The sequence below is a fragment of the Triticum dicoccoides genome, chromosome 3A (genome assembly GCF_002162155.2).
Source record: "Triticum dicoccoides isolate Atlit2015 ecotype Zavitan chromosome 3A, WEW_v2.0, whole genome shotgun sequence".
NCBI classification, from domain to species: domain Eukaryota; kingdom Viridiplantae; phylum Streptophyta; class Magnoliopsida; order Poales; family Poaceae; genus Triticum; species Triticum dicoccoides.
In genome coordinates, this window is record NC_041384.1 from 754649084 (window position 1) to 754675237 (window position 26154).

Below are 26154 nucleotides of genomic sequence, written 5' to 3' on the forward strand. Positions count from 1 at the left end.
ATATGTCTGTTATGTCCTTTGCAGAAATGTCTTGCATTGCCCTGGCTTGCTTTTCCGGCTTATATAAGCCAACCCCTGAGGGTAAGTTTAACTCCTGGAAATTGGCACATAAAAGTTCACCTGGTACTTAACAACCTGATGTAACCAATATTAATCCTGGAGGATTGCAATGTACTCCATTGTATTTTCAAGAGGGTCACAAGATATCCAATGTTGATACTTGTAAAATATGATGAACAAAATTTCAAGGGTTTCTGATTCGAATACGATCAGTGAACCGTTCCATAGGGGTTGAGCTAAGATTCGGATACGATCTGTTAGCCCCCAGTGGCTGTGGCAATGCCGATCAAGTGGGTATCGACAACTATGTTCTCTTTGGTTCGAATACGACCTATGTTTGAACAGGAAGCCCCCAAGTGACCATAAAAGTTGTTTAATGACGCTGATTCGAATACGATCCACGTCAGACCCAAAGGAGTTAAGCTATGATTCAAATATGATCAAGAAGCCCCCAAGTGGGTTTGGCAGTATGCCGATCAAGTGGGTATCGACAGCTATGTTCTCTTTGGTTCGAATACGACCTATGTTTGAATAGGAGGCCCCCAAGTGATCACGGCTAGATTCAGATATGATCATAAGCTGGACCAAAGGAAAGCCGGATTCAGATCTGATCCGCTTCTCCTTGGTTATCTCCACCACCTGACAAAGAAAACACATAAACCTTTTTTGGGAGTGGTAAAAAAGGATAGAGGTCCTGCTTTATTGCTTTATGTAATATACATAGTATAAATATATACACATTAGAAACGATGGCTCAAGTATAATAAGGCCGAAGATGAGCAATATTCCACGGCCGACGGGTCTCCTCCTCCGACTTACGTGAGTCTTTGTGCTCCCGAACGTTGATAAGGTAGTATGATCCGTTGTTCAGATTCTTGCTGACCACAAAGGGCCCTTCCCAAGGAGGGGATAGCTTGTGCATGTCAGATTGATCCTGGATGAGTCGGAGCACTAAGTCGCCTTCCTGGAAGGTTCTGGACTTAACCCGGCGGCTGTGGTAGCAGCGCAGGTCTTGCTGGTAAATCGCCGAGCAGGCTATTGCCAAGTCTCGCTCTTCATCCAACAGGTCAAGTGCGTCTTGCCGAGCTTTTTCGTTGTCTTCCTCAACATAAGCCGCCACACAGGGTGAGTCATGACGGATGTCACTTGGCAGGACTGCCTCTGCTCCATACACCATAAAGAAAGGCATGTAACCCGTAGATCTATTAGGTGTAGTATTGATGCTCCAAAGTACAGAAGGTAACTCTTCCACCCAACAACCCAGCGTCCGCTGCAAGGGGACCAAGAGCCGGGGCTTGATACCCCTCAAGATTTCTTGATTAGCTCGTTCTGCTTGACCATTGGATTGAGGGTGAGCCACAGCTGAAACGTCAAGCCGGATATACTCTCGTTGATAGAACTCTTCCATAGCTCCTTTGGAGAGGTTAGTGCCATTATCAGTTATGATGTTGTGTGGAAAACCAAAGCGAAAAATCACCTTTTTCATAAACTGGACCGCCGTGGCTGCATCACACTTACTGACTGGCTCCGCCTCCACCCACTTTGTGAACTTGTCAACCGCCACCAAGAGGTGCGTCTTTTTATCCTTAGACCTTTTGAAAGGCCCGACCATATCAAGCCCCCAGACTACAAACGGCCAAGTAATCGGAATCATCCTCAATTCTTGAGCCAGCACATGGGCTCGTCGTGAGAATTTCTGACATCCGTCACATTTACTGACCAGGTCTTCTGCATCAGCATGAGCCGTCAGCCAATAAAACCCATGACGGAAAGCTTTGGCCACAAGAGATTTTGAGCCGGCGTGATGACCACAATCGCCTTCATGAATCTCACGAAGGATCTCCTGACCCTCTGTAGGTGATACGCAACATTGAAACGCTCCAGTGACGCTGCAATGATGTAACTCGCCATTGACAATTGTCATGGACTTGGACCGTCGGGCGATTTGTCTTGCCAAGGTCTCATCTTCAGGCAACTCTCCCCGGGTCATGTAAGCCAAATAAGGCACTGTCCAATCCGGGATAACATGGAGAGCCGCCACCAGCTGTGCCTCCGGGTCTGGTATTGCCAGATCTTCCTCTGTAGGTAACTTAACAGAAGGATTATGCAAAACATCAAGAAAGGTGTTAGGCGGCACCGGCTTACGCTGAGACCCCAGCCGGCTTAAGGCATCAACCAGCTCATTCTTCCTTCGATCAATGTGTTCCACCACATAACCCTTGAAATGTCCAGCCACACTTCACGATGGTAAGCCGCCATAAGGGGATCTTTAGAGTCCCACTTGCCTGACACCTGTTGAGCCACAAGGTCTAAGTCTCCCAAGCAACTTACCTGGCTCAAGTTCATCTCTTTGGCCATCCGGAGACCATGGAGTAGGGCCTCGTACTCAGCTGCATTGTTAGTACAAGGAAATATAAGCCGGAGCACATAACAAAATTTGTCACCTCAAGGGGAAGTTAACACGACTCCAGCCCCTGAGCCTTCCAATTGTCTGGACCCATCAAAGTGAATAGTCCAATAAGTGTTATCGGGCTTCTCCTCAGGTGCCTGTAGCTCTGTCCAGTCGTTGATGAAATCCATCAAAGCTTGAGACTTAATGGCAGTGCGTGGTACGTACTTCAGACCATGAGGCCCGAGCTCGATGGCCCACTTGGCGACTCGTCCTGTAGCCTCTCTGTTCTAAATAATGTCTCCCAAGGGGGCAGAACTTACCACAGTGATAGGGTGACCTTGGAAGTATTGCTTCAGCTTTCGGCTTGCCATGAACACCCCATAAACAAGTTTCTGCCAATGAGGATATCTTTGTTTTGACTCGATGAGTACCTCACTGACATAATAAACCGGCCATTGAACCGAATGTTCCTTACCAGCCTCCTTGCGCTCTACCACAATTGCCACACTGACGGCTCGTGAATTAGCAGCCACATATAACAACAAAGGCTCTTTGTCAATGGCAGCCACAAGAACTGGCAGCTCAGATAACTGCCTCTTCAAATCCTCAAAAGCAGCATTAGCAGCATTACTCCAGACAAAGGTGTCTGCCTTCTTCATCAGTTGGTACAGCGGTAGGGCCTTCTCACCTAACCGGCTTATGAACCGGCTTAAAGCGGCAACACGACCCGCCAATCGCTGAACATCATTGATACACGCCGGTTTAGCCAAAGAAGTGATTGCCTTGATCTTCTCCGGATTAGCCTCGATGCCCCTGTTTGAGACCAAGAATCCCAAAAGCTTGCCTGCAGGCACACCAAATACACACTTCTCCGGGTTAAGCATCATTTTGTAAACCCGGAGATTGTCAAAGGTTTCTCTGAGATCAGATATCAAGGTTTCCGCCTCTCTGGATTTCACCACTATGTCATCCACATAAGCATGAACATTGCGCCCAATCTGATTGTGGCGACAATTCTGTACACACCGTTGATAAGTCGCCTGGGCACTCTTGAGCCGAAAAGGCATAGACACATAGCAGAAGGCTCCAAACGGAGTGATGAAAGCCGTCTTCTCCTGGTCCTTAACTGCCATCTTGCTCTGATGATAACCAGAGTAAGCATCCAAAAAGCTCAAACGCGCACAACCCGCCGTAGCATCAATGATTTGATCAATATGGGGGAGAGCGAAAGGATCAGCCGGACAAGCCTTATTTAAGTCCGTGTAATCCACACACATCCGCCAAGTGCCGTTCTTCTTGAGCACGAGCACCGGGTTAGCCAACCACTCCGGGTGAAACACTTCGACAATGAACCCAGCCGCCAAGAGCCGAGCGACCTCTTCTCCTATAGCTTTTTGTCGTTCTTCATTGAATCGCCGCAGAAACTGCCTGACCGGCTTATACTTCGGATCAATATTAAGAGTGTGCTCAGCGAGTCCTCTCGGTACACCCGGCATGTCAGAAGGCTTCCATGCAAAGATGTCCCAGTTCTCACGGATGAACTCGATGAGCGCGCTTTCCTATTTAGGATCCAGGTTGACACTAATGCTGAACTGCTTAGACGAATCACCCGGAGTAAAATCAACAAGCTTAGTCTCTGCAGCCGATTTAAACTTCATGGCCGTCATGCTCCGTAGTCGGCTTCTTGAGGGAGGTCATATCCGCCGGGTCAACGTTATCTTGATAAAATTTGAGCTCCTCTGCTGCACAGACAGACTCGGCATAAGACGCATCGCCTTCTTCGCATTCCAGGGCCACCTTTCGGCTTCCATGTACAGTGATGGTACCCTTGTAAACCGGCATCTTGAGCTGTAAATAAACATAACATGGCCGCGCCATGAACTTGGCATAAGCCGGCCGCCCGAACAAAGCGTGATACGGACTCTTGATTTTGTCCACTTCAAAAGTTAACCTTTCCGCCCTAGAATCATGCTCGTCTCCAAAAGCCACCTCTAGTTCAATCTTACCCACAGGATACGCCAACTTACCAGGCACCACTCCATGGAAGACGGTGTTGGAAGTCTTTAAATTCTTGTCAGTTAAGCCCATGCGCCGAAAGGTCTCGTAATAGAGGATGTTGATGCTGCTCCCTCCATCCATGAGCACCTTAGTAAATTTATAACCACCAACCTGCGGTGCCACCACCAGGGCCAGTTGACCTGGATTATCAACCCGGGGAGGGTGATCCTCCCTGCTCCAGACAATAGGCTGTTCCGACCACCTCAAGTAACGAGGGACTGCCGGCTCAACAGAATTCACAGCCCTCTTATGAACTTTCTGATCACGTTTACACAAACTTGTGGTGAACAGATGATACTGCCCACTATTTAGCTGTTTTGGATGACTCTGATAACCCGACTGCTGCTGCTGATGACCTCCTTGACCAGACTGCTGTTGATTATAACCACCCTGGCTTCCCTGAAAACCGGATCCTGAACCGCCGCCCGGGCCATGAAAGCCGCCAGCTCCTGAGTAGCCGCCTGGGCCTTGATTGCCATCAAACGTATTAGAATTCTTGAAAGCCTTCATGATTGCGCAATCCTTCCATAAATGAGTCGCTGGTCGTTCCCGATTGCCGTGTTTCAGGCAGGGCTCATTGAGTAGTTGCTCAAGAGACGGACCTGACCCGCCAAACCGAGGGGGTGGCTTTCCCTTGTGCTTCTGATTGTTACCCTATGCATTGGCCACAAATTCTGGGTTACCGTCTGCCTTACGCTTGTTGCCTTCTTGACTCGTCGGGTTATGTTGCTGACCCTTTCCATTACCATTCTTCTTTCCCTTCCCTGTCTTTTCCTCATCAGACGCGGGATCCTTGGTACTATCAGAATCAGCATACTTGACTAAAGCCGCCATCAGCGTCCCCATATCGTTGCAATCACGCTTAAGGCGCCCCAGTTTCTGTCTCAGAGGCTCAAAGCGGAAATTCTTCTCCAGCATGAGAACTGTTGAGCCGACATCCATCTTGTCAGACGAATGTATTATATCTTTGACCCGGCGCACCCAATGAGTCGTAGATTCACCTTCCTCCTGCTTACAATTTGTCAGGTCCACAATCGACATAGACTGCTTGCAAGTGTCCTTGAAGTTCTGGATGAAACGGGCCTTTAGCTCCGCCCATGAACTAATGGAATTGGGTGGCAAACCCTTTAACCAAGAACGGGCCGTTCCGTCCAACATCATGGTGAAGTATTTAGCCATCGCTTCATCACTAACCTCCAGTAGCTCCATGGCCATCTCGTAACTTTCAATCCACGCCCCAGGCTGTAAATCGGCCGTATAATTCGGCACCTTTCGAGGTCCCTTAAAATCCTTGGGCAGACGTACATTACGTAGAGCCAGTACCAGACAAGGAACTCCTCCGGTTCTAGTAGCAACACCCGCCTCAACGGAAGTCGTCGGGTAAGCCGGTGAGTCCTGTTGGGCTGCTAGCTGAGCCGCTAGCTGAGCCGCCCGCTCGTCCTCCTGACATATCCGATCCTGAACCGGGTTATACCCGCCGGGCTGGTTCCGACGCTGAGCGCTACTTGACAAGGCCTCTGACTCCATGTGTCTACTATAACTCGGGCTCCGGTTTTGATGAGGCGGAGCTAACCAGGGCGGAGGAGTTGAGTGAATCCTGTCCCGGCTGTAGGAGTAGGTCTCTTGCTGAGCCAGGGCTGTTTGGACAAGTTCCCTGATCCTCCGGGTTTCCACCGCTGTCGGATCATCACCATCTACTGGGAGAGCCGCCAAACGTGCTGAAGCTGCGATTAAGTTCTCCATGGGGTTGGAGAAGTGATCCTGTGGTATTGGTACGTAATGGGGCGGTGCCATATTGCCGTGAAGAGGCGCCGTCACCGGAGGCTGGACTGGGCCTCCCGCTCCGGATGTCATAAACTGATTTGCACCTGGCGGGTTACTTGGGCCGGCCCCGGGTGTAGCAAAAAGATTCCGAGGATCATAACTCTGAGGTAAACGGGACTGAGTTTTCTGATGTCTCCTCCTCATTACCTCATTAGATGCGTTCAAGCTCAATGTGAGCTGAAAGGCCTCTGCTTGAAGTTGCTGCGCCCGTTCGTCCAAAGCCGCCCGCTCTGTCGCTAATCTAGTATCTTCAGCTGCTAAGGTTTCCTTGGCCCGGGCGATCTCATCGCGAACCTGTGCCACCTCTGCCTCATGCTCAGATTGGTTCGCAGGGACGACTGTAGCAGTTAACAAGGCCGTAAGTTTATCCATGAGATCCATCAGCACCTGAGCCGGTGAGCGCACATGGCCTCCTGCCCCGGCTGCTCCTAACCCGGACATTATCACCGCTGAGGCCGTAGAATTTTGGTCGGGTTGAGTACCAGCCATGAAGAGTCCTGCCCAGTTTGGCGACTCTGAGGGGTCTGGAATAGTGCTGCCATCGGAACAGCCTCCAAGCACACCATCTTGAACTTGATACAGCGAATCTGTTGAGCCGGCAGATGAATCATCGTCAGAGAGGACGGCCGGCTCACCATCACCTTTAGATCCTTCAGGAAGTTCACCTCCGTGGATGCAACCCACAAAGGCACGCTTCACGACGGGTTGAGCTCGAGCGGGTTTCACACGCTGAGCCGTCTCGACGAGGTCGGTGCAGCTGTCCGGCTCAGGGCCCGGCTCACCAATCCGGCCGATGAAGACATGAATTCCGCCAAAGGGGACCCGGTACCCATACTCAATTTAGCCGGCGTCGGGGCCCCAGCCTTCGTTGTTGATGTAGATCTTGCCGCGACGACTCTTGGTCATCCGGCCAACTGCGTATCCCTTGAGCCCTTCGAAGCTGCCCTTTAAGAACTCAAATCCACCATGCGCTGGCCCCACGGTGGGCGCCAACTGTCGTGGAATTGTCACGGCAGATGTCCTTTTGCAAGGACTTAGTCATGGAGCCATCGCAACTATAGGAAGCTTAAAGGGGTTAATCGGGACAAGGACACGCGAGGTTTATACTAGTTCAGCCCCTTATGGTGAAGGAAGGCCTACGTCTAGTTGGGTTGGAATTGCTTGAGGTTTCGATGACCAGGGAGCGAAATACGCTATGCCTGGCTCTCGATCAGTTGTTTCTTGCCCTAAGCCGCTAGCGGGTCGTCCCCTTATATACACGGGTTGACGCCCTGCGGCCTACAGAGTCCCGGCCGGCTCATAAACAGTGTCCGGCTCGGCGACTAGTTACTTCTACCTTACAGTACAAGTTATACCATCATGGCGGTTTATCTTTACGGGCCTCAGAGTCGCCTGTGGGCCTTTAAACCTTTTAGCGAACCGCCATCTTCATGCCTTGGTCTTGGGCTTCTAATGAACCTCTATTTGCGTAACCCGGCCCCTCCTGGATGGCTTACACAAATAGTCATATCCCCAACACTTCGTGTGCTACCAAACGTCACAACGTAACTGGGTGATTATAAAGGTGCTCTACAGGTGTCTCCAAAGGTACATGTTGGGTTGGTGTATTTTGAGATTAGGATTTGTCACTCCGATTGTCGGAGAGGTATCTCTGGGCCCTCTCAGTAATGCACATCACTTAAGCCTTGCAAGCAATGCAACTAATAAGTTAGTTGCAAGATGATGTATTACAGAACGAGTAAAGAGACTTGCCGGTAACGAGATTGAACTAGGTATTGAGATACCGATGATCGAATCTCGGGCAAGTAACATACCGATGACAAAGGGAACAAACGTATGTTGTTATGCGGTCTGACCGATAAAGATCTTTGTAGAATATGTAGGAGCCAATATGAGCATCCAGGTTCTGCTATTGGTTATTGACCGGAGACGTGTCTCGGTCATGTCTACATTGTTATCAAACCCGTAGGGTCCGCACGCTTAACGTTATGATGACAGTTTCGTTATGAGTTTATATATTTTGATGTATCGAAGGTTGTTCGGAGTCCCGGATGTGATCACAGACTTGACGAGGAGTCTCGAAATGGTCGAGACATAAAGATCGATATATTGGACGACTATATTTGGACACCGGAAAGGTTCCAGGTGATTAGGACAATACCGGATCACCGGGAGGTTATCGGAACCCCCGGGAGGTATATGGGCCTTATTGGGCCTTAGTGAAGGAGGGGAAAGGAGCAAGGGAGGGGGCGCCCCCCCTAAAGCCCAATCCGAATTGGGAGGGGGGCCGGCCCCTCCTTTCCTTCCTCCCTCCTTCCTCTTCCTTCCCTCCCCCACTCCTAATAGGAAAAAGGGGAGTCCTACTCTTGGTGGGAGTTGGACTCCCCCCTAGGGCGCGCCACCCTCCTTGGCCGGCCCCCTCCTCCACTCCTTACGGGGGCAGGGGGGCACGCCATAGACACAACAGTTGATCATTGATCTCTTAGCCGTGTGCGGTGCCCCCCTCCACCATAGTCCTCGATAATATTATAGTGGTGCTTAGGCGAAGCCCTGCGACGGTAAAACATCAAGATCGTCACCATGCCGTCGTGCCGACGGAACTCATCCCCGACACTTTGCTGGATCGGAGTCCGGGGATCGTCATAGAGCTGAACGTGTGCTAGAACTCGGAGGTGTCGTAGTTTCGGTGCTTGATCGGTCGGGCGTGAAGACGTACGACTACATCAACCGCATTGTGCTAACGCTTCCGCTTCCGGTCTACGAGGGTACATAGACAACACTCTCCCCTCTCGTTGCTATGCATCACCATGATCTTGCGTGTGCCTAGGAAAATTTTGAAATTACTACGTTCCCCAACAAGTACGGACCCTTGTTGTCGCTCTCCTCGGGAGCCGGATACTGGGGATGCCAGGCAGCCAAAGGGTTATCCTCTGGCGATATTGGATTCGGAGATACCCTTCGCGATGACACATCAAGGTCGCCCGCTTCTTGAGCTGGGGAGTCCGGGGAGGCGTTTCGCTCTCCATCATCTCCGGAAGAAGATCCCCCGAAGATGAACTCTGTCGAGAAGGGCTGCGGTCCGGACTACAATTTACAAGCATCGGATATTGTCTTCGGAAGTAAGGTAGGATATCCTCACTATTAAGTACTTTTTGATTACTTACAGCTCGATAGAGGGCTGATCCCCGCGCGGACATTGTGCGGCAAGAATACCCTCCGAGGCAGGACCCTCTGGCGGAGATTTCTTCTCCCGTTTGGAAACCTTAGTTTCCGGATCTTCAGAGGTAGTCCCTCTTCCTTCCCCAGGGAGAGAGAATGTCAGATTCTTCCCCTTGGTTATCCTCCCTCGCGGAGGCGCTCATTCCCTCGATTGGAATAGGTAGCGATGGAGGCCCGCTTTCGCCCTCTTTATTCCCCCCTTCATCTTCCTTTGAGGGCACTAGACAAGGTGCTGGCTCAAGCATCTTTTCCAGCACCGGATTACCCAAGCCTTCAGGAAGGGGGGCCGAACACCGGATCATCTTCGCCTTTGTTATCCAGTCCTGGTCAAAGAGAGATTCTTCAGAATGATGTCATGATAAATAAAAGGACAATGTGTTCGGCCATGGGATTACTTACTTGGGCAGAGGGGCGGTTGCAGCTCAGGCCCACGTCCTCGGTAGTGTCCGGACACTCTATTTGGGGTCCGAAGAACGATTTGTACATCTCCTCGTGCGTCATGCCGAGGAAATTCTGAATGGTGCGCGGTCCTTCCGGGTTGAATTCCCACATGCAGAGGGGCCGGCGTTTGCAAGGCTGGACTCGACGAACCAACATAACTTGCATTACCATAACCAGATTGAAATCTCCCTTGAAGAGATCTCGGATACGGCTCTGCAGTATTGGCACGTCCTTGGCTGGACCCCAGCTCAGCCCCCTACTGATCCATGACATCAGTTGTGGTGGAGGGCCCGGGCGAAAGGTGGGGGGAAGCTACCCACTTGGCACTTCGGGGAGCACTGACGTAAAACCACTCCCGTTGCCACAATACGGACACCTCTGGAAAGGAACCCTTTGGCCATGGAGCGTCAGCAATTTTTCTTATTAGAGCACCTCCGCACGCTGCGTGCTGCCCCTCGACCGTCTTCGGCTTCACATCGAAGGTCTTGAGCCACAGGCCGAAGTGGGGGGTAATGCGGAGGAAGGCCTCACAAACGACAATAAATGACGAGATGTGAAGAAGGGAATTCGGGGCCAGATCGTGAAAATCTAGCTCGTAATAGAACATAAGACCCCTAACAAAGGGATCCAGAGCGAGGCCTAGTCCTCGAAGGAAGTGGGAGACGAACACAACGCTCTCGTTGGGTTCGGGAGTAGGGACGACCTACCCTCGGGCAGGCAGCCTATGCGAAATTTCGGCGGTCAGATATCTGGCCTCCCTCAACTTCTTGATTGTCCTCCTCCGTGACGGAGGAGGGCATCCATCGGCCTTGAAGGGTGGATCCGGACATGATTGAAGGTCCGAAGCACCTGACCTGGGCTTTGGGTATTAGAACTCGAGGCGGGGGGAGGATTCGATTGAGCACGGGAGGGAAAAAAGAAAAAGCCTTGTCCCTTTATAAAGGGGGCAAATATTAGGCGTCCTCCTCGTGGCCGTTCGAGACTTACCTAAGATCTAGGAGTCATACCAACAGGCACGGTTGGGTTACTCATGTTCGTATTAATGAGAATCCCGTGATAAGGGGAACACGATCTCTGCTTTGACAAGACGTGTCAAGAAACCGCCTCGCATTACGTGCGGGGCTGGTTAAAGAAAAACGGTTCAAATAATTACTGGGCCGTGGCGTGATGTCATGCTGCCAAAACGTATCAGCAGATTAGATTTGTGGAAATATTATTCTCTCTACGATGGTATGTGGAACTTATTTTGCAGGGTCGGACACTATCCTTGTATTCAAACTCTTCCGTGGTGTATTCGAAGGAGGAACCCGCCTTGCAATGCCGAAGACAACACTGCGCGCCGGACTCATCGTCATTGAAGCCTGGTTCAGGGGCTACTGAGGGAGTCCTGGATTAGGGGGTCTCCGGACAGCCGGACTATATCCTTTGGTCGGACTGTTGGACTATGAAGATACGATATTGAAAACTTTGTCCCGTGTCCGGATGGGACTCTACTTGGCGTGGAAGGCAAGCTAGGCAATACGGATATGCATATCTCCTCCTTTGTAACCGACCTTGTGTAACCCTAGCCTCCTCGTGTCTATATAAACCGGAGGGTTTTAGTCCGTAGGACAACATACAATCATACCATAGGCTAGCTTCTAGGGTTTAGCCTCTCTGATCTCGTGGTAGATCTACTCTTGTACTACTCATATTATCAAGAACAATCAAGCAGGGCATAGGGTATTACCTCCATCAAGAGGGCCCAAACCTGGGTGAAACATCGTGTCCCCTGCCTCCTGTTACCATCCGCCTAGACGCACAGTTCGGGACCCCCTACCAGAGATCCGCCGGTTTTGACACCGACAAAGGGCAAAACCTAATCCCTCCGCCACACCTCCCCCCCTCCTCGATCTCCCCTCGCCGCCACCGGAGGCAGCCGTCGGTCAAGCTTGGTGTGCTGCTAATGATGGTGGTGGTGGGGTCCTCGCTGCCTCGCCTCGCTTGCGGGGGGCTGCGGGATTTGGGGCGGCGGCCCCGACTGGTGTGGCGCCTCCAGCCCTTCGGCTTCTGGTGGCACGGGCGTGGGCCTGCGGTCTTGACCGTGCGGACGATGAGACCTCCGGAGGATGCGGATCTGGGCGCGGCGACGGCTCCGGCTTCCGCGGCGTCAGATCTGGCCGCCTCCAAACCAACTCTCTTGCGGCGTGCTCCTCCCCCCTCCAGATCCGGCCTGCTACAGCTTGGGGGGCTGGTTTCGGTGGGTGGGAGCGGATGGTGGGGTTCCAGGACCGGGGGAAACCCCTAGCCAGCCTTGCTGGCGCGAAGGCGGCGACACCCGCGGGCGCCGGTCACCTCCTTGGAGGCGCCGGTCAGGTCCTGTCCTCCCCATCCCATGCCTCCTTGCTTCCCGGGTGAAAACCCAAACTTTGTTGGACAGCGGCGACGCCCCAGGCGCCGTAATCTTCTTGAAGACGCTGTTTTTGGGAACAAGTGGGGCCGTGGGCTTCGGTGCGGTGCGGTTTGGTGTGCGGCGGCGGCGGCGGCAAGTCTCCAGCGGTAGCCATGCCTTCCCTGGTGCGGGGTTCAGTTATGGTGGTGCTCTTCGTGCGGCTGTTGTGAGGGCCTCCGGTGCCGTGGATCTCTTGGAAGGGAGGGGATAGGGTTCCCCTCCTCCGGTGGTTCCCTCGCCAGCTCGCCGAGGGTGCCAGAGCTTCTGAGTTTTGGTCTTGGCCCTTGTTGTTGCCCTTCATCCTGGAAGCTCACCCTCTTTCTCGCCCGATCTTTGGTTTTGGGGCTGCTTGGCTCTAGGTGAGTCGCTGTCGACAAGTGAGGAACGCCTGGTTCCGCTCCTGTGGCTGCCTTGGGTGCCATTCAGGTAGTTTATAGGGTGAACTAGTCCATCGCTCAATGGTGAGGCGCCTTTTGAGCCAGGCGAGGAGGCAGGGGCCTCCTTTGATGATGGAATTGTCTAATTGTGTTCTCCACAAGTCCCTGGTGTTCTGGCAATGGCATGCCTCTCATCGTCGTCGTTTCCTTGCCCTGAACCGGCAGTTTCCTTCCCCATGGTTGCGTGTGTGCAAGAGGTCCCTAGCATCTCCTAGCTATTAGCTTCACGTTGATCCGGTATCTAGCGGGTTGTGTGCTATGTGAGCTGTCTCCCAACGCCCGTTGTATCTTTGCCGTGTTTTCTTTTCTTTTCTTTGTGTGGTTTGTCGTTGTATTCTCTGTAATCCTGGCCGGTTGATGGCTTTGTTAATTCAAAGCCGGGCTCTTCTTAAGCCTTCGTTCCAAAAACAAAGAGCGAGTAGGAGGGGGGGCTCAATAAAAGCACCACCATCAATCACAGATGACAATGAAGCCAAATAACTAAAACACATACTAACACTGAATATTAGAACCATATATAAGGGGAAATAAAACAAATTGGGGTGATCATACACAAAATTCACATTATTACTACTAAAAGAAATCGAAGCCTGCTACTTCATCTAATCAAGCTAAATTGAAGCGGTCGCCAGGGCGATCGTAGCAACCAGATCGGAAGTGCCTCCTAGCGACCTCGAAGCTGAGCCGAGCGTCAACCGCGGCATATCTAATCCGTTCAAGGGTCAACGGGAACACACCCCATCCCGACCTCCTTAACTTCTCGCACTCCCCGTCCTTGCTGAGCTTCGTTCCCAGCAGGTAGTTTGCCAAATCAATCAACGACGGCGTAGGCTTGCTGCAGATGTTCTTTGGAATCTCGACACGCTGCTGCAGGTCGAAGGAAGACGCGATGTTGAGCCCGTAGTAGGCCAGCATCTCCTGGTCCTGGCTGATCCCGGCTCCACAGAAGACGATGTCCTTGTCGGCGAGAAACCTCCTGAGCATTGCCGGTACGTGCCTCGCGTGCACGATGTGGTACACCAGGCACTCGTCGGCGACGCAGAGCTGAAGCACGGCGGCGCGTTGCCTCTCTTCCTTTGGCAGGTCCTTCTGCCTCTTCCCGAAGACGGGGTTGGTGAACTCGGTGTCTAGGCCGACGAGCTTCTCGTCGGCGTCCCGGAGGAAGTTTGTCCACACGCGCGATATCCACGCCTCCACCGTGGCTGCTCGGACGGTGACGGTCGCTTTGATGTCGATGCCTTGGGAGTCGAAGTAGTACGGCATTTCGTCCTTGTGTGGCGGCTGACGCGCCATTTGGAAGCAGCTAGCAAAGGCTGGCGACGATGATGATGATCCCTGTGCGGCGGCAGGCAGGCGTATGACTCGAGAAATAAGGGTCGAAATAATGAAAGAAGATGGTTGTATGCGTCCTGATCGATTCGCCAAGTATATATAGAGCATGCATGCATGCATGTTCTCACGTGTAGCACTAGGTATACCGTATACGAGTCGGATTGGGAGTTGCCCTCCAATCCTGAATCGGACACGCACACGAGTTGGGTCGGGAGTTCTCTCCGGATTCCATCAGCATATGCACTACGTGCTCCCCAAGACAGCAATTAGTTATTGAGGCCTTGATCGATTTCGCTCGGCGACGGCGGCACCTGTTGTGCTGGACGACTGGCAGAAAGGATACAGCGTCTCTCGTTCCTGCGACGGCTCCGGCCACCAACCACCGGAGCCGGAGCCTTTGGCGGACGGAGCCACCGGTGGCACGCCGGCAACTCACACGCCTTGGCGGCGCACGTCGGCAAGATCGTGCCCATGAAGCCCCACAACGTGAGCCCCGACCGCCGTGGGCGTACGTCCTGCCATGGCCGGGATATCGCATGGCCCATTCATATTTCAGTTTTGCAGAAACACTTCAAGTTTCAGAAACGCCATGATACTGAAATATTTGGCATTCTGGATCTGAAAATCATGTTGTTGGAATAGATGCATGTTCATCTCTCAAAGAAATCTTATACCAATGGAATAAATGAAAGCTCTTCTGATTTCTCAACTGCTCTATTACTCAAGTGTATCAACGGAACTGACAATTTATCATCACTTGTTTCAGACCCAATTTGCATACACGTAGACTATCCCGCCAACGCCAACATCTTCTAAAAAAAAACTATGTATACCAAATTGCCCACTCTTCAATTGTGTAGCGAAAACAGATGCTAAACTACAAGATTGGGTTAAGGCGGGCCATGTCAGCACCTGACGCAGGCCGATTTTCGCGTACCGAATTCCCTGTGAGATTAAGAAGCACTTGAATCATAAGGACCCAGCAGCATAACTGAAGTTGGGCTAAACATACCTCTGTTAAGAAGTGAGCTCTCAACAATAATCAAGAACTGAAATTGTAAGAAAGCCTTCACCGTCTATCTCTTGTTAGAACTGAAAATGCATACACTGAAATGAACAGGACGGTGACGGGGAAAGAGAAAGTAATGGGAGTTGTTCCAGTAATGAAAGACAGAATTTGAATAGAAATTCTCAATGTGTATGTCAGTTTTGAAGGTTGTACTATTTCTATATTTTTATTATCTATACATAGTGTACCAGTCTTAAGTTGAACTAAGAGCATCAATCATAACCGTTAGTCTTCTAAATCCAAGGGCCAATATCAGCAGGATTCGCATGAACAATAGACTGTTGCTATCTCTATTATGTTCTAGAACAATCATGTGGCCCTTCAAGAAAGAAGAAGCCCATAAACTGGTGCCTAATGGGTTGTTTTACCACATGACCGCACGAAGGTCTGATTGAGCCCAGGCAAGATTGTTTAGTAGGAGAACATGGAGAAAGTAAAGAACCATGCTGTTTTTCCATAAATGAACATATAGTGTTTTGGCATGAATACTACTTCCTGCTTTTATAATACTCCCTCCGTCTCAAAATAAGTGACTCAACTTTGTACTATCTTTAGTACAAAATTAGTACAAAGTTGAGTCACTTATTTTGGGACGGATGGAGTATTTAACTACTATCAGCATTCGTACATCACTGGTCTTTTTTGCTTTGAATCTATCACTTTTTCTAGGGAAGGCGTTTTGGCTCCCAGGAGCACAAGCTCCCACGTGAACAGTAACCCGAAAAAACGGTAAATGTTTTAATAAGAATTCTAAAAAAAATTAGATGTTTGTGTTAGTGTCGCAAGTATGCTTGATAATTTTCATGCAAAATGGAGCAGCGGTGTTTCGTCGGTGAAAAAAAAAATCAAATTTGGGGTGACATTTGGTGTTCAATTCATTTTTTTTGGCAGGCCAAAATGCTTAACCTTTTTGTCTTAAAATTTGTAGATAGCATTTGGATGTGACAATGAACACATAAAAATTTTGTTTGGATTTTTTGTCATTTCAAAAATAATTTTCACGCGCAGGAGCACGTACAACCGGGAGCCAAATTGGACTTCCGACTTTTTCCCCTTTTGATCAGAGTCACTCTGTTGCATACATACTAGTATATAGTAGATGACATTACGTGACTGCTGGAACAAGAAAATCGAACAGCTCGGTTTATTTCGGTTACCTCGCCCCCCTGTAATCTTTGGACCCTCTCTGCTTCTTCTCTGATACAAACAAGGTTGGTTTTGATCTCTTTGCAGATCCTTCCCTCCAGTAGCCTAACTGGAACCCAGAGCTTAGGCTCCAGCTCCACCACATAAGAAAGCATAGTCTGAAATTCCTGGCTAATCGGAACTTCCCCACCTTCGTCAGTAGTAGCATCGACCTACACGGGATCAAAGTGCGAACCAGATTACTTAGATGAGTCTCAGAGTCATGCATGGCCATCAATTATACAATGATCCAATAACTTACAGAAACATCAGTTGACCAAACATAGTGCATCTATAATTCTACAGCACTAGCAGTATAGTAACAATGAACCATATTCCCTGTTTAACACCCTGGGCTGCTCGACATGGTTCATCGACACATATACACCCTGGGCTGCTCTATGAAATCAGGTGATCCTGCTTTGAAGTCAAATTGCTTATTCCAGAATAACAATGAACGTACGATTCTACTAGGCTATCAGTTTGGCTCGACTCCGTGCCTGGCATCATAGCAGTATAATTCGACTCAAGCAACACCGACTTGGGAATCTGAATTATGAGCAAGAACAACAGGGACAGGGTATGCTCATGTTACCTCCTGGACAGACCATTTGCCCTGGAAGACCTTGAAATCGCCGTCGATCATGTTGAAGGCGGTCTCCCGGCAGCGCGCCCGGGACTCCAGGAGCACCTCCATCTCCCCCTTGTAGCACTCTATGGCGCCCTTGGCGTTGAACTTGAGCCCCAGCGTCAGATACTGCTCCCGGACCTGCACAGGACTCATCCTCGTCACCTCATTGTAGCATCTCACTCTGAAGTCTGATTAGTTTCTTCTCTTTTCTTGATCTGAGAAGAGGCATTATGGCCGGACCAAAGGAAAAACCACATGGAACAACAAAAGTTACACCAAGCAAAAAAAGTGAAATATAAATTTAGGTACTAAATTGCATGAGAAAATGAGAAGAAAATAAAGAAAGAAAAGGCGCAGTCTAGCATATGTTTTGGGGACAAAAGTTAACAAGACAACAAGTTATCCCATGGTCGGATTGGTAACTTGTTCTGAACTACTTTATTGTTCAACTGTATCAAAGGAACTGATAATTTATCTGCTGTATTATATTACAGAATGAATTTGCATACATGTAGAATCATATCAGAGATGACATTACAACAAAAACAACTGGACAAGTGTTTGCTCTCTATGCATTACAGTCAACCATCCTGCCAACATCTTCTAACAAAATTATGTATCGTGAGTTGTCCACTCTTCAATGAAGTAGCAAAAACAAATCCTAAACTGCAAGACTCGGTTCAGGTGAGGTCCCTCCATTGGTTATCCAGCCATGTCAACACAACTGGGGGCCATTCCACATCACCTCGATGCAAGAAGCATGCTGATTTTTGTTTATCTGATTCCCTGTGAGGCTGACACCCATCAGACTCATGGCACTTCAATCACAAGGATCGAACAACATAACTGAAGTCGGGCTGAACATACCTCTGTTAAGTAGCGGACACGGAACTATAATCAAGAACGGCATTGTAAGAAAGCCTTCAGGATTCATCCTAGTTATCACTGAAAATACATGAGATTGAAATGAAAAACGATGTGGCAACAGTGTATGAAAAAAATGGATGTGGTTCCAAGAAGGAAAAATATAAGTGGAGTAGGAAAGTACACATTTCGTCCAAAATGTTTGTATTGGTTATTAAGATTCTAGGATTGTACTAGATGAATACTGAATGACATTTGACGTAATGAAAATGCCTTGCACATGCAAGACAAAAAGTTGAGCAGCTGCGATTGTCACAATTACCTCGTCCAGTAACCTTTGGACCTTCTCTGCTTCTTCTCGGATACAAATAAGGTTGGTTTTGATCTCCTTGCAGATCCTCCCTTCCAGTAGCCGAACTGGAACCCAGAGCTTAGGCTCTAGCTCCACCACATAAGAAAGCGTGGTCTGAAATTCCTGCCCTGATGAAATTTCCCCACCTTCAGTAGCATCATCGACCTACACGGATCGAAGTGGGAACCAGATTACTTGGCAGCATTTCAGAGTCAGTGGTCATCAATTATACCATGATCCATGAACTTCCAGAAACATCAGTTGACCAAACATAGTGCATCTAGAATGCTACAGCACTAGTAATAAAATGAAAGATCTCCCTCTTGTTACGACGACACGAACATATTTTAACACCCTGAGCTGCTTACATGGTGCATCGACACAGATACAGTTGCTCTACGAAATCAGGTGATCCTGCTATGAGGTAAAATTGCAAATTCCAGAATAACAATGAACCTAGGCTTACACTAGGCTATCAATTTGGCTGTCTACGTGTCCGGCATCGCACCGGAACTTGGGAATCTGAATTCTGAGCAAGAACAACAGGGACAGGGTATGATCATGTTACCTCCTGGACAGACCACTTGCCCTGGAAGACCTTGAAATCGCCGTCGACCATGTTGAAGTCGATCTCCCGGCGGCGCGCCCGGGACTCCGGGAGCAGCTCCATCTCTCCCTCGTAGCAGTCGATGGTGCCCTTGGCGTTAAACTTGAACCCCAGCGCCAGATCCTGCTCCCCGACCTGCAGAGAAACCAAGCATATCATGCGTCAGACCATCGCACACGACCTGCTCGACGAATTGCTTGGGCGAGAGGAGAGGGGAAACCTGGTAGAGGCGGGCGAAGGCTTTGTCCTGGTGGAGGAGGCGGCACTCGGAGAGGCCGGGGATGAATCCGGCGAGGCCCTCGTAGTCGGTGAGCGTGGCCCAGACGGCCTGGAGCGGCGCGCCGACCCGCACCCGCGCGCGCACCAGCCGGCGGTTCTTCTTCCCCGGCAGCTTCCGCACCTCCATCTCGAACCCGTACCGCTCGTCCCGGTCCTCCTCTACCTCCCTGTCCACATATCCCCCCTCGTCGCCGGCGACACCGGGCGCCGGCTCGGAGGACGAGAAGGAGCGCCGGAGGGGGTTCCGGGAGACGAGGCGGATGCGTGCGGGGCTCGAGGTGATGGTGGTGTGGGTCAGGAGGAGGCGGAGGCTGGGCCGGACATGGGGGGAGGAGGAGGCGAAGCAGCAAGACGCGGTGGACGGCATGGCCATGGCCGGCAGGCAAAGCTTCCGCCTTTTACTCCTCCACCTGCCGCCTGCCTAGTGGCCTTTTGCTACGGGTACACACATTGTGTCATAATTTTTGGTAGAGACCGTGACACGTGGACGCATAATTTTTGGTTTGCTTCCTTGTCTTTTTGCTTAGTTCCACCGGTTGTTCATTGTTTTTGATATATAGCCCACCATTCATGCTGAATGGCAGCTAACCCGAATGAGTCGAAGTTTTCTTTATGTCAAACATTTTCTTCCTATATATCTGGGCAAGTCTTCGGAGTCAAGCCAACTAACCAAACTGATCTTCTAAAGTACGGGCATTCCGAGCCACAAAAATTGAATGGACGTCCCATTTTGTCCACGATCACGTATGTGTTCATCAACAATCGGGTGGGTACCGGCCTTCCAATGTCATTTCAGTGCAGCGTTGTCAGTAAGTAGATGTTCACTGTCACGGTTTTTTTGACATAGAAATATATGACTTTTTTCTTTGAGAAAACATAGGAATATATGACTAGTCTGCTAATCTCAGTTATACGTCCATACAAATTGAATCAGATGCTTTAGAGCCTGTTCGGTAACTCTCCACAACTTTAAACTCCTCAGCCCAAAACCAGCAGCCAACTTCTGTTAAAAATCTTGGGAGTTACAAATCGTTCGGTAGAGTAGCTTCTCGTTCTGGTCAATGAAACAAGCCGCCAGCCCACCTAGCTATGAGAAGTAGCGGCTCTGGAGAAGAAACTGGCTTTTTTTGACGGATGGAGAAGAAACTGGCTTAGAGTTAGAGGTGGCACATACTTGTAATATTTCGTACGAGCGAACGTACTGTACGCAACTTAAATTACTTAGCGGTGGCATCACATGTAAATTCTTGACACCTCCTGCTTTGGTGTTTCGGAGGAGCTCGAGTTTCCCAGCTCCACGGCTCCCTCAGAAATTACACTCCAAGTTTCGCCAGCTTCTCTCGTGCGCCCATAGCCGGAATTTGGACTGTTCAGCTACACACCTCACGTGGAGTTGGGGAGTTGAGAAGCGGCAGGGCTTCTGAACACGCCCTTAGAGGTTGTTAATGCATGTTCAGGCCAAGAGAGAATGTGAAGCGTAGCTAGAACGATCGGGAATCTTGAGTTCACACATTGCCGAAGGGAAGCAAATGAAGTTGTGCACAATTTAGCTAAATTTTCTTATGAAAATGATGCTTCTTGTAGTTGGGTTGATGAACCCCCGGTTCTTCTTGTAAACTCCTTAGTGAACGATGAGGCGATTTTGCCAAATAATTAAAGGTAGCCATGATGGCATTTCCTCAATAAAAAAGGTATAGTTTGCATGCATGTCGCGATATGTGTGTGTTTCACCCTAGAGCGACTTCAACGAGTCGTATCCGTTTGGGTCGGCTCGTCCGCCCCCTTATGTGTTTGGGTCAGCCCTGCGCCCAACCAGCCGACTCAATTCTCGTCCGCGCAAAAAACAATATGAATTTTAAAAAGGCCCGCGATCATAGACCATGCCATCGCTCAGAGTTCATGTTGGTGCCATGCCAGTGGGCGGCATACATGCCAGCCTAAAAAAACATGTCAATTCATGCCGGCGCCATTCCAGCGGCCATTGCATCGCCCAGAGTTCTTGCTAGTGTACTTGACAGTGGCCGACACACATGCCAGCACACAAAAAAGGGAGGGAGTTCAACCACGCCATCTCGATCGTTGTGCCTGCATACAAAAAATAGATGGCGCTCTCCGCCATAGATCATTCATTATTGAACTAGATCATGCCGGTCTGTATCTTCTCGAACCAAGGCCTCTTTCTCGGGGACACCGTACCCAAGTCTACATTCATGATCTCCCGCGGGCGTTTCCTCTGCCCCTGTGGATGATCCACCAAGCACATGTGTGGCATTGAGGTCGATGGCCATGGGCGTGGGTGTGGCCTGCGCGACCACGCTCACCTCCGCGCGAGTAGTCCCCGGAGAAACGGGAGGCTTGCGGCTAGGGATGGAAGCCGGGCGTCTGCGGTGTGGTGGATGTGCGCGGCAACTCTGGCAGTGGCGGACGAGGAAAGGCCAGCTAGTCGGTGCTCAGCGACAGCAATGAGCCTGTGCTGGCCTAGGTTTAACCCTAGGTAGAGTAGGGCCTCCCTCGTTGCTGCACCGAGGAGGGCTTTGTTTTCCTCTTGTTGCGCGGCGGCGGCCAGGGCAGCGGCTGACGCGGCTTCGAGCTTGCCCGGCCTGCACCTGCCTCCGGCCCTTTCTCTTGGCCAACTGCACGGCCCGCTGGGCGTCCGTCAACTCCTTCTTCTTGGTCGGCGCCACCGTTTTACGGAAGCCGCCGGCCTTGCCTTTGATGAAGGCGAGGGAGGCAAAGGCAAGCCCGGCGACAAACAAAAAGCAGACGCACGTTCGTTTGAGTCGATACATTGGGCTGATTTTGTGTCCGTCTCAACCTAAACAGACCCGCGTGGACAATTTGGGTCGACGCGTTGGAGTTGCTCTTACGCCGACATGCACCTGGATTTTTTTTTATTTTTTTAGAACGGCATGCAATTGTTTTAGATGGGGGAATTTGAGGATTTGCCACACCTTTCCTTGCACTTTGAGGATTTGCCCTTCTTTATTTTGACACTGATGATTTGCCACTACTTTGTCAAAAACTTGAGGATTTGCCCTTTTTAACCGATTTGAGATTACACTATAGATTGAATGACCAAAATGCCACTCTTGCCAAAACCAATCCAAATTAGATGCTTACGTTTTCTCCTCTGTTCGTCCCGCAGCCGACGGCTCGCCATGCCTCATCCACCTGCCGCCCTGTGTTGTGCTGCTGGTGCTCCTCCTCTCCCCACGCTCCGGTAGCGTCGTCGAGCTGCTGCTGCTCCTGTGCGTTTGCCGGATGTGGTGCGTGGAGGGTGCCGTCGACAGTCCGAGCCCGAGGACGGTGGTGTCTGTCCATGGTGAGCTCGGCGAGGGCGCGCTAGACAGGAGGCAAGCTCGGACTACAGCGTTTTTCTCTGTGTATGCAGCAGTAGGAGCAGCAACAGCCGGGTGCCCAGGTGCTGGAGCACGCACGCACACAACACACGCACAGATCACGCACTCACGCCCAGGTGCCAGAGCATGAACGCACACAATGTACGTACAGCACTAACACACATACAAAGCACGCCCAGCACACGCACGCCTAGCACACATCGCGCACGGCCAGGTGCTAGAGAATGCGCGCACACAGAGTACTCACGCCCAGGCACACATCAGCTGGTCGTCCGCCTCGAGGCGCCGCCATCCGTCCGGCTCGAGCGCGACATGCTTTTCAAGGATGCCGTCCAGTGGTCGCCGCTGTCCACGGCAGACCGCGAGCTCGACGGCGATGAGGCCTGGCTGCCAGCTTGAGTCATTGCAGTGGATACTTGCGTCGCCGGCAGCCGTTTCTTGCCCCTTGCGACGCGTACGGCCGATGCTGCTGCCGGCTGGCCTCCCGCCTCGAAGACGAGAGCGTCCCTTGCCACGTCGGTCATGCTGCTCGCCGAGGCCGTGCGCGTGGCCACCGCAGCCTCGCGCGGCACCGTCCCGAGCGGCGGTACAGGATGGTTCTGCGCCAAGAGATAGCGAGCGAGGAGCAGATATGGCAGGGGGAGGCGGCAGCCTGACAGAGGTCAGCAGCGGTTGGGGATAGCCGGCGGGAAGCGTCCCGGCTAAGGGAGCGTGGAGTCAAAGAAAGGGCGGCGGGGAGAAGAGAGGCGAAGGGAAGCTCGCGGCGCCGCCGCGGCGTTCATGTCAATACTGCAATACGTGAGACCGTCAGAAAGAATGGGAGAGAGCCAAGCGTGATTCGATGTGCAGTTCATGGGTATTTTCGTCTTCTCATGGCGGGCCCATCTTATCAGGGGCAATTCCTCAAGTTTTTGAAAAAGTTGTGGCAAATCATCAGTATCAAAATAAAGGAGGGCAAATCCTCAAAGTGCAGGGAAAGGTGTGGCAAATCCTCAAATTCCCCTTTTAGATGTCGTGTTCAGGACGATTTCGAAATTACGGAGTACAGACGTGTTCTATGTTTGGAAACCCTATGCAAATCAGCACCTCAAGTCGTACGCAAACTACTCGCATCAGATCGGCGGCGGCAATGGCGGCCTCGCTCCCAAACGACGTCCTCTTCGAGATCCTGCTCCGACTGAACGACGCGGCGGACCTCTTCCGCTGCGCCGCCGCGTGCAAGCGACTGCGCGGCCTCGTCACCGATCCATCCTTCCTCCGGCGCAGGTGGCCGGAGCACGAGCGCCCATCCTTGGCCGGATTGTTCATCAAGGATCGGGGCCGTTATCAAGGGTCCAAGGTGCTCGTCCCGACGCCGCGGTCCGAGCTGGGTCCAGGCCGCCGCCGTGCCCTCGGCTCCTTCGTTCCCGGCGTCTCTGGAGACCTATTATACCACGCGGTGCCGCTCTTCTCCAGTCGCGGTCTCCTGCTCGCGCGCCTCGCCCCCAAGGACACAAGTTGGAGCGTCGTCCACCTGGCGGTGTGCAACCTGCTCACCGGCACATGCGACGTGCTCCTTCCTATACAGTTAGGTCTGGCGTCTCTCTCCCCTGCCTCCCCTGCTGGAGAGCGTAGCGGCTGCGCCATCGTGACCGGCGACGACGAGGAACCACGGGGCAATTCGCCGCTCTTCAAAGTGATGGTCATCACCGTCAGCTGCAAGGACGACCTCAAGTTCTACCTTAACACGTTCTCGTCCGACGAACCGAGCTGGAGCGCCATGCGCACGGTGTCCTTTGGTGCTACCATAGATGCCAATGCCTCCGGGTCGTTCTGCCAAAGTGATGCCGTCGTGCGCCACGGCACCGCGCACTGGCTATTTCGTAACGAGACGGCACGATGTTTCTGCCTTGTTGAGGTGAACGCCCAGAACGGCCATGTCTCCTTCACGAGGCTCCCCGTCCCGATGATGACCGAAGTAGATTACCCGTGCCTTTGCTCAGCCACCGATGGCACGCTCTCGGTGCTACACATGCAACGGCAAGGTTCCCATATAGAGATATGGAAACGACGGGAGGACCAACAGAGCGTGCGTACTGCCTCAGAATGGCTCCGCACTGGGACGATCGAGCTAATGCAGCCTAGAAAAGAGACTCAAGAAAGGTTATACATTGTGGGAGAGAAGTATGGTAAATTGATCGCGAAGGACAGGCGCGGACGCGTGTACACCGGCAACCTCTCGACCGGGGTAATGGAGGAGGTGGTGGATTGGCCTCGCATGTGCCACATCAACACGCCCAATGTTGTGCCCTTGGAGATGGATTGGCCAGCGTTCTTTGTTTCTCGTCTTGGTACCATAAGGTATAGCCAGCCATCCTGATACGTGTCTTTCTTGGTTTGTTTTGCAGAACTGGATGGGATTGAGCATTGCTTCTACTGTTACATGACTCAAGTCAATGTTGTTCATTTTACCATGTCTATATATTTGATGACTTCCTCCCAAGAAAGGTATATCTCACGTCTTGGTTTTGTTTGTGCTTTTGTTTTTCTACTAGTAAGCCGGCACGTGCAACGCACGTCTAACAAAGTAGAAAATTATTGCAGAGAAAAAAACATCTTATATCAATTTCCGGATGCAAGATTTAACCAAATAATTGCAGAGAAAAGTAGGCAAGATTTCGGAGCCTCTCTACTTGCAAATTGCAATGCACAGACAAGCATCTTTTTTGTGAGGAAACAAAGACAAAAGCATCTAATCAATGTACTAATAAATAACTGGACATCTAAAAATCTACTGTAGTTGCTAAGTTTATGCATACGTTTTTAGCATTATGGCAATCTTGGAGGTGGCTATATGCTTTATCTATCCCTACTTGAATGAGTTGTAATCATCTCATGCATCAGATACAATTATATTCATGTGAATCAAATTGATTATACAAAAGTATAATGTTTTGTTTCGTCACAAAAAAGCACAATATTCCATTCATGAAATCCTTAAGGCCTCTTTTGGTTCATAGGATAGGATTATCATAGGAATAGGAATCTTGTAGGAAATGAGATGACATGTATCTCAAATCCTATGAGTAGGAATAGGAAACAAGATGTCATTTGGTTGACACCAAAGGAAATTTTCCATTGAGTCTAGGCTCTTTTTTATTTTCCTATGAAATGTGGAGGATAGGAACCAATCCTATGTAGGAATAGGAATCCATTTCTATGAACCAAATGGCTCTAAAGGAAAAAAATCCTATAAAAATCCTATCCTCTAGAATTCCTATGAAATTCCTCTAAACCAAAGGAGGCCTAGTATGCACACACAAAAAAGCAAGTATATCCATATTGCATCGCAAAAACAAGTATTTTAGTATTACTCCCTCCGGTCCTTTTTACTCTGCACATTGGATTTGCTGAAAGTCAAACTTTGCTAAGTTTGACCAAATTTATATTAGAAATTATTAGCATCTATAATATCTAATAAATATAATATGAAAATATATTCCAAGATGAATCTAATGATATTGGTGTTGTTATGTGAATGTCTATAATTTTTTATATAAACTTGGTCAAAGTTGGATGAGATTGACTTCGGACAAACCTAATATGCAGAGTAAAAAGGACCGGAGGGAGTACTA

General features: G+C 50.5%; 2 protein-coding genes across 2 annotated transcripts; both read right to left on the reverse strand.

The window, feature by feature from the left end:
- Window positions 1–13468: 13468 nt before the first annotated feature.
- Window positions 13469–14155, reverse strand: LOC119273287 (Werner syndrome ATP-dependent helicase homolog). Its single transcript, XM_037554499.1, has one exon. The coding sequence runs from the start codon at window positions 14153–14155 to the stop codon at window positions 13469–13471; it is 687 nt and encodes a 228-aa protein (XP_037410396.1).
- Window positions 14156–17492: 3337 nt separating this feature from the next.
- LOC119270727 lies at window positions 17493–19625 on the reverse strand. The gene is made up of 5 exons (XM_037552775.1): window positions 19123–19625; window positions 18864–19037; window positions 18266–18460; window positions 17947–18024; window positions 17493–17865 (listed from the first exon to the last, which is right to left on the reverse strand). The coding sequence occupies exons 1-4, from the start codon at window positions 19552–19554 to the stop codon at window positions 18022–18024; spliced, it is 804 nt and encodes a 267-aa protein (XP_037408672.1). The 5' UTR covers window positions 19555–19625; the 3' UTR covers window positions 17493–17865; window positions 17947–18021.
- Between the last annotated feature and the right edge of the window lie 6529 nt (window positions 19626–26154).

Bases quoted from the DNA above. Each gene is read 5' to 3' on its own strand.
- LOC119273287 (XM_037554499.1), bottom strand. From the start codon at position 14,155: ATGGCGCGTCAGCCGCCACACAAGGACGAAATGCCGTACTACTTCGAC.
- LOC119270727 (XM_037552775.1), bottom strand. From the start codon at position 19,554: ATGGCCATGCCGTCCACCGCGTCTTGCTGCTTCGCCTCCTCCTCCCCC. The intron at 19,038-19,122 runs GTTTCCCCTCTC...GTTTCTCTGCAG, and splicing joins CCTTCGCCCGCCTCTACCAG to GTCGGGGAGCAGGATCTGGC. The intron at 18,461-18,863 runs GTAACATGATCA...CGATCCGTGTAG, and splicing joins GCAAGTGGTCTGTCCAGGAG to GTCGATGATGCTACTGAAGG.